Source organism: Littorina saxatilis, linkage group LG1 (genome assembly GCF_037325665.1).
Source record: "Littorina saxatilis isolate snail1 linkage group LG1, US_GU_Lsax_2.0, whole genome shotgun sequence".
Classification (NCBI taxonomy): Eukaryota; Metazoa; Mollusca; class Gastropoda; order Littorinimorpha; family Littorinidae; genus Littorina; species Littorina saxatilis.
The window spans coordinates 94370279-94378515 of NC_090245.1; the positions used below are offsets into that span (position 1 = coordinate 94370279).

The 8237-nt window shown below is 43.4% G+C and overlaps 1 protein-coding gene across 2 annotated transcripts in view; it reads right to left on the minus strand.

The window, feature by feature from the left end:
- The window catches only part of LOC138946092 (ubiquitin-like modifier-activating enzyme 6), a 51950-nt gene extending 48961 nt beyond the window's left edge, over nucleotides 1-2989 (minus strand). Inside the window, exons 1-2 of one of the 2 annotated variants that reach the window (XM_070317605.1) lie at nucleotides 2952-2989; nucleotides 1953-2037 (exon numbers count right to left, since the gene is read on the minus strand). In XM_070317605.1, the coding sequence (XP_070173706.1) occupies nucleotides 1953-1990 (38 nt within the window). In that variant the 5' untranslated portion in view covers nucleotides 1991-2037; nucleotides 2952-2989. Of the gene's footprint in view, nucleotides 1-1952; nucleotides 2038-2862 lie in introns of both variants that reach the window. The other variant, XM_070317610.1, reaches the window with a different exon arrangement.
- Nucleotides 2990-8237: the final 5248 nt, after the last annotated feature.

Consider the following 8237-nt stretch of genomic DNA (forward strand, 5'->3'; position numbering starts at 1 on the left):
AGGCACACTGGCCTACCCCAGAGGAGAGCCCTGTACCAGGACCCGTGTCTCCGCTTTCACCATCGCCTCCAGGATCAGATAACCACGTCTGCACCCTAACGGTACTACACACACTGACGAGAGACAGCCTCTGTATCGAGGTCACACGATGATGGCCCAGCACCTCTTGGTACACAAGTCGAATCTTTTATTACACACCTTCGAGTTTCAAATGGCCACTGATTCTCAGTAAATAGTCTCCTTATTGCGTTCTCCTGGTCACTGTTAATGTTGAGAAGTGTTAAATCAAATTTCGCCATTTATTTCCACAGACAGAAAGAGATGTCATAGTGCAATACAGCTTACAGATTCCGCAGCCTAGCCCTTACAAAGTTACTATCACCATCGGATGTTGGAATGTGAAACACTCAGGTTTTCCCGCTTTACCCCCTTCATCTGTCGACAACACTGATTGTGTTAGAGGCTCTCGCTGGGTGGCATAACAGACCGTGTTCGGTATGCGTATACACTACGCAGATTATCACCGTTGACTTTGTCTACATGGTCCCGCTAAATCGGTCTACTGCCCCTGACAGTGCCTCACAGGATGGGCAAGTTTACTTTCAAAACAGAAAGGGGTAATCTAACTCGGTTTGTTCTAAGTGGACATGGGAAATAACGGGACTCGGATCTTGGGTCGCCCCTGGCAACACAAATGGAAGAATCCAGGATATGCAAATGGTCTTCTGCAGTTTATTCCAAGGTGGTAGGGGGTTGAAAGGGGGAACGAACGGGAGGGGGGAGGGGATAGTGGTCGGTGGAGCTACTACATAAATTATACTAAGACTGCAGCAATGGACTGGTGATGTGAAATCATCACCCACACATTTCGAGGTACCCTCCCCCCTCACCATTCGGTTCACAAGCCTGTTTTTGTCCTTGGTCAGTTTGAAAATGATTGGTTTGTTCAAGTATTCCGCCAAAAAAATGCGCCAAGATTTCCCTCCTCATTTTAGTGGTGTTTGACGCTTGCCCCACTCACTTAGTCAGAGTCTGATGCAAAAATTGACTCGAGAATTCTGTTCATTGACGTTGTGACGTACTAAACTTGTTTATTGTTCGCGGTTTTGGCTGATTCTGTGTTGTTTTTCTGCAATATCAGCGAAAGTACCATCATAGCGGTGACTGAGTTACAGCAACCAAGACTAAGTTTCATTTTGTCCGTTTGACTAGCCTGACATCTACAGCCTTGACATTGTTATTTTGTTTCTCTCTGTGTGACTGATTTCTTTGACACAAAGGTTCTCTGTGTGAAAGTTCAATTGTATTGTAAATATAAACAAAATACGCAATCAATATGCAAGCTATCACAAATGTTCAGAAACGAAAATGTGTGAAAAACTCTGAAGAAGCTGTTAAAAGAAAAAATGCTGCTCGCACAGACAGAAAGCCAGATGGTAAATTCAGTTTAGCGGTGAGAGAGAGGAAATTGATCTTATTTACGCCCAAGTTCAAAAGGTTAAAACATTTTTGGGAGAAGGAAATCCAAACAAAGAGCTTGTGGACACTATCTTGCGCTTTTTTTATTGACAAAAACATTGAAGCTGATTTATTAGAGCGCCCTGATGCCCCCGCGTCCCCAGTGCACTTTGGCCTGTTCGTGTTTACATCGCGTGCCACGCGTTGTGCTATTTTTGCTAAGCCCCGCCCCTTTTTCTGTTGCATTATGGGAGAGGCCGGATTGGCCGTGACGTGTTTAAGAACAGGGCATACCTTAACACAAAGCTTCAACTATCGTTATGCTCAAATATTAGCTTCCTTCAATGTCAAAATTTCACTGGTGCTTGAAAATAATAGCCAAGCAATACCTCTTAAACCCTTTTAAAAACATTAAAAAAAAAAAGTGAAATCTAAAAGTAAAACATGTCTCATGCAGAAAACTGAGAGGGAATGAGTGAGTCAGTGATACACACCTGTACAAAGAGTCATCTATCTCCATGTCAGATGCCATGATGACAGTATTCCACTGATCTATCAGATTCGGTTGGTTTGTCAGTCCTGAAAGTCAAGAACATAATCAATGACAGCATGTTATGCAGGTGTGTAAAGAATCTGCTCAAAGACACTAATTGCTAAACACACCTTTCATAAGCAGAAGTGAAAATAATATGCCAACTCCTTTTTCTTTCCACCCAAGATTATTTTTATTCATTATTCATTTATTGTTTGTGTGTTTGTTTTAGATTTCTGGTGTTTGTTTTTTTTAACACTCTCTTTCACTGTCTATGAGTATGAATACTAGAAAAATTATGTATTTGTAGATGATCATGATATGTTTTTGTGGGCCTAATTCAGGATGGATAGATATTATGTCATAATTTCCTTTCCTTATAAATTAAAGAAAACAAAAAGTGTATGTTTCCTTTGGCTTAAATTAATTGACCCCGAAGAAACCCATTACCACAGTTTACAATCTTGACCAAAATAACCTGGTACCGTCCTGGCAAAACGCAGAAGAATCCAACAACTCCAAGGATACAAGTCATTTTTAACAGTAATACTATTACCGGTAGTTATCTCACAAAAACACTGACCAAAAGTAGAAATAATAATATACACTTCATTACACGATAAAACACAATGATCAGTGCGTCTGCAGAAAAACGTGTAAATGGAAAGTGCTTCTTAAAGAAAAGGCAAAAGGCTAACTAAGCTTGTTTGAAGCAATTTGATGAGCTATGAAAATAGAAATGATATATGGTGAAATCGAAAATAGTGGTGCAATTTCTGTGCCTCTCTGGAACAAGCACTGACTCTGCAAAAATCTGCATTACAGGTTTGTTGGTCATTGTATGTGTACATTTATCCTTCCTAAGATCTAACCTGCTTAATCTCGATCAAAATTGTCCCACGGATAGCTAATATATCGCCTTCAGACGCTAAAAACACAAAAAAGTATGGTCCTTTCTTACTCCGGTGACTTGTTTCCGTATTTCCCGGCCAGAGCGGAAGTGAAGTACATATATTAGAGTATTTATGATTGGTTCTCTTCTGTTGGCTCTGTGACTAGGGGCCAATCAACTCGCTCGTTGCAGACGAACCTATTTCGGAAGGCTGTGCCGAAGCAGAAGAACTTCTGCGGCTATCAGAAGCTGACGGAACGAAGCTTCGAAATGGCGACAATCGCTGACGGTGGACAACCAAAAGCTTCAGTTTTACTGATTGTTGGTGAACCGTTTTCCGACGGTGACAAGACTTTGATACTCGAGGAAATCGTGAAAGGTAAGTGACGATTTCTTTTTTTTACATAGGATCTTCAGCGGTGTTTATGTTTGCACAGAGGACGAGTGCACACGAGCGGTTTCAACCGGCGGGGGTTACTTTGGATGACTATTGTGCTTCTAAAGTGTGCCAAATCCTGGCACTGACAGCTCTTCTGGCGTGTTGTTTTCCGCACAGCAACATCCCAAGAAGGCAGTCTGTGTTTAAGAAAGGCAGCTGCTTTTCTTGCCTTGAACAAATTGGCCAGCGCGCACTTGTCATTTCGGTGTCGATGTCATGTCAGACAGGAACTCAGTTTGCAGCGCTTTGAAATTTTGAAATATTCAATTTCGTTTTGAGGTGCCGATGGTGTTTTCGTCGGTATTTGATGTCACTGTGGGTTTAAAAAAAAATAAAGCAGTGGAAGAGTATTTTTTCTGGAGAATAAAGTACTTTTGGTTCACTCTGAACGCAAGCAACAGTCCGATTATCATAATTTATCTTTTCAGACAGTCTGCCAGAAATATGTTGCACCTGCCTACGGTATTATTGTCGTTTTTTGTATCTCAGTTTTCATGTGGATGAAACTGAATCTTAAATATGTTATTGTTTTTCTCTTGATAGAAGACCCAGTAAAACAATGTCCCTGTTTTCTTTTACTTTTTTGACAAAGAGCCCCCGGCAATGCAGCGCATTACTGCAGCATGCACATGTCACAGTGCCCAAACCCGAGTGAATCATCTCTGACACTACAATGTAACATTTGGCATAGTGTCTGAAAAGCATGTCTGGGTTTGGCTCGAGCACAGATTTCACATTCATTATGTGCTTCTGAAACTTTTTACTGTTGCTGTGTAAGTTTTGCCACCCAAAAGCCGGGCATTGCACTGAAGATTTTCCTCTTCAAGTAAGCTTACATGAAGTAGTAAGGCTGGGAAGAGGGCGATAAAACATCACGGGGCTTTACGCACAACTGCTGCCGGTGATGCTCTCACACATGTGTGATTCACAAGAAAGGAATTTTTTCTGGGTTATCCCACAAGTACTGACTAGAGGTTGCATGCTGTTGAGCGCCCAGCTGTTGCTGAGATTGATCAGGAAATGACTTGAGAGAAGCTGCACTAACAATGGGCTTCATCCTCGACTTTTTTCTTCATCAGCAGCCCCGGCCTGAAGTAGCGGGGCGTTGATGTGTCATAAAGCTGTCACCAGTGTGTGACGGCGATGCGTCACGGCCCTCTGGGGTAACATTCATAATTATAATTCATATACACTGATTATGGCCGGGTTTGGAGAAAGTGTAAGAGCGAGTGTCAAGTGTGAGTTATGAGCTTGCACAATGCGTGGAACTTGTGTCAAGTTACGGGGGGACGGGCTCCTAGCTGCCGTGACCGGTTGGCCTGATGAGGTCGCGCATGAGTTGACAGCTGCAGGGTCCGCAATCGCAAACAAGCCGATCTCTGAAATTGTAATATTGTTATTTGTTGACATGGTTGGGCCGATTGCTTTCTCAGCACGAACTGTAGTGACACTTGTTTTGCTGATGAGACTGAAAACACGGCTGAATACACAATCTCCCTTGAAACCGGACTGAATCCACAATCTCTCTCTCTCTCTCTCTCTCTCTCTCTCTCTCTCTCTCTCTCTCTCTCGTTCATGCGCCCTCCACCACACACACACACACATCTTTGTCATGATTTATGGACTTGTTTTCCTCTGATCGTTATCAGCAGCATCCTTTCTTGCCCAAGTCGCACGCAACACTTTCACACAAAGAATGAACTCAACTATCTGCACTCTTATTTCATCGCCCAAACTCAAACAGACAGACCCGCTTTTCAGTTCTTGAACGCGTGAGACATAAAGTGAAGCATCGTTTCCCACTAAGACAGAATAGTGAGCAATCTTGTGCTCTTTTACGAGCGCTTCCGTCTTCGCGGACAGAGCGAGGACAGCCGGGTGCGGCGTCTGCTGTTGTTCATTGTTGCTTGGGGTTTCACCACGACTGAGAATGAATAAGGCGCGCTGCAGCGGAAAATATGTTGCATAATTTCATTAAAAGATCAGGATTTGATGAAAACTTCGCTCAACACACGAACCCCAGTGCATATGATCACTTTTTGGTGTGTGTTCACAAGTGCATGAAATTGGGAGGGAGGGATGGGGGAGTCACCCATGCTGCGCGTAACATCGAAGCTTCCGTTGAACATGTAATCTGTATTACGAGATTGTTTTGCTGTGATGATGTTCCGTAAGGCATGAGTACGTTGTTAACAAATATGTCTTCTATCTATTTTACGATCAGGAAAAGGAATGACTTATTTTTTGAAGGAAATATTTCAAGTTCTTTCTTGATCAGTTTGTGGTGAATGTTAGGGTCATTTCTCTTCAAAAGTTTATTCCTCGAACGACTGCAGCCGCTAGTGTTTCGTCTCAGGACAGATACTTCACAGAGATCCATTTCAATCTGGTGTGCTACTTGTAAAGAAAGAGAAAATTGATTGCACTGTGACCGTGCAAGGGTTTTGAAAGAAGAGAAATGCAGTGTCGTTTTTACTTTCGCTAGGTTTAATCGATACGATTTGTATTATGGTGGCAGCTGCGATATTTTTTCTTCTGCGAGGAGAGATGGTGCTGTTAACAAATAACAATGATGTACAATATATATGTGTGTATTCCCGCAGAGCGTAAGTTCAGAGCTTACCATAGTTTCCAATGTAGTAGCTTTATCTTAAATCTGTTGTTCTTACAAGTTACACAGATGGTTTTAGTGAGATTGTCTTTCTGCGCTCCGTTGTGACCCTTCTCCCCTCCCCACCCCACCCCTCTTTTATTTAAAACATTTTTTTTTTAATCATTCTCCCTCAAACTCGGGCATTTTACGGGGTTACCTCTCTCTCTCTCTCTCTCTCTCTCTCTCTCTCTCTCTCTCTCTCTCTCTCTCTCTCTCTCTCACACTCACACACACACACATACACCGCGCGCGCGGCCGATCCCCAACCTCCCCTCCTTTCCTTAAAAAAACACAAAAAAAAACCCGATAAAATAACCATCTACGAGTACACTACGACCAAGTTCCGTGAGCTAGCAATGCTTCTGCCGTGCTGTGTCTCCCCTAAGATCCAGTACTGTTGTCCACTCCTGATATATTACCCGGGGAGACAACGAGAGCAGGAAGATGGATGCAAATGGCGCTTTCGTGGGTCGCACTGATTCTGTGTCAGCTGAGTAGACCTTCTCATTTTTTGGAGCCTCGTTGCACCCACACCGACCGTTTCAAAGTGCAATCGTCGGTTCTGTTCTTTTGGGAGACCTCTTCTCACTGTTGAATCCCCATTGTCCCAACAGTTTTTAATCATTGGTTCTGTCAGCTTGGAAGATATTACTCCTGAAAGTGATACTCTGCACTTTCCCTGTTTTGAATTAACATGAATTTTGATATAGTGTATGGGTGCTGTACGCGGAGTTCTCGTTTGCAGGGAAAGTTGAGGTGCAGCACTTTCAGTTTCACGCAAGGCATTACGTTAGTTGAAACAATAAGAATCGAATGAAAACAACTAAGATGCTGATGCAATCACTTAGATGTTAGCTTTGCACTCTGGTGACTGTGCATTGATGGAACTGTATCATTTCCTGTTCGCCCCCCTTCATGCGCCCCCTGCCGCAACACACACACACACGCGCGCACTTACACACACACGCACATACGCACACAAGCATCTCCTCCCCTGAAGCTGCCTCGAGACAAGTACTGCACGATATTATGTTTTATTAAGTTCGTGCGGACTGCAAAGAGCACAGGATGGGGATGTGATTATGGGTCCATTCTCTTTTATCTGCTGCTGTCAGTGCTCAGGTGAGAATGTTTGTGTCTGCCTCCCCCCTCCTCCGACCCAGGGCGCAAGGATGTGCACAACAGGCGCTTAACACAGATAATTTAAGATGTTTTGAAAAGGAGGGATGGGGGTGAGGTGATGTCAAGTCAAAGCAGCATCGTGTATTATTTTTTTTACTTATTTTTTATTTCATTTTTTTCCTGTCACGACTGTTCAGGAAGAGGAGCCCCTGAGGTCGGTGCTTAGATGTATGTTAGCGATGGTGCTGATGAAATGACATTCTGGTTTGCCATTGATAATTGCAAGAACCTTCGATTCCCACTGAAGATTGATTGTCATTAGAGCCAAAGGTACACTAAAAACAAGCGCAAAAAAGAAACAACTGGCGAATTATGATTTCGGGTACCTGTGGCAGGTACTGGTAGTTTTCCTGCATATTGTTATGAGGCCTCTGGCTTGTAGACAGAAGACACGCTGCCTAGAACCTGATATTTTCTCTTCACACACGGATGTGTTGCTGCTACTGTTGGCCTTTGCCCGTGCTCCTCTGTTTTTCCGTTTGAGATTGAGGTGTGCAGATTCACATGTTTGCATCATCATTGAATGATGCAGCTGGTATTTTTCTTCTCGCCGTTTTGTGTGCTGATCGGGTTGTTTTGGGTATGCTAACACGGTGCGAAAAAGTACACACACGCCTCCCCTGTCTCCCGGCCCCTCCACAAACACACACACATACACGCACACACACACACGCACGCGCTACCCTACCCCTCTCTCTCGTTTTCTCTTTCTCTCTCTCTCTTACTCAGGCAGAGTTGTAGTCATTGTCGCTACTTGATATTGCATTACATTGGAAGCATTTTTCTAGTCTGTTTGGTGTCCCTTCGCACTGCCAACCGCTGTCCATTCTCTTCCTTTTGGGTCAGTCTCAATGCACAAAGACTTTTCTATTCAACAGTCGATGAGTCAGTTTAATAATGTGGCAACAATGCGCCCAGGACCTCTCCTGACCTTCTGCTGTCGAACTTTTATTGGAGTTTTAAATGTCAGCAATCAACAAGAGTTGAAGTTCCTGATTTCTTTGTGTGTTGTGGAAGAACATGAAACCTTGGACCAGAAAGCAAGAGCGGTCGTTGGCATATTAATGGTGTGCCAGCCGAA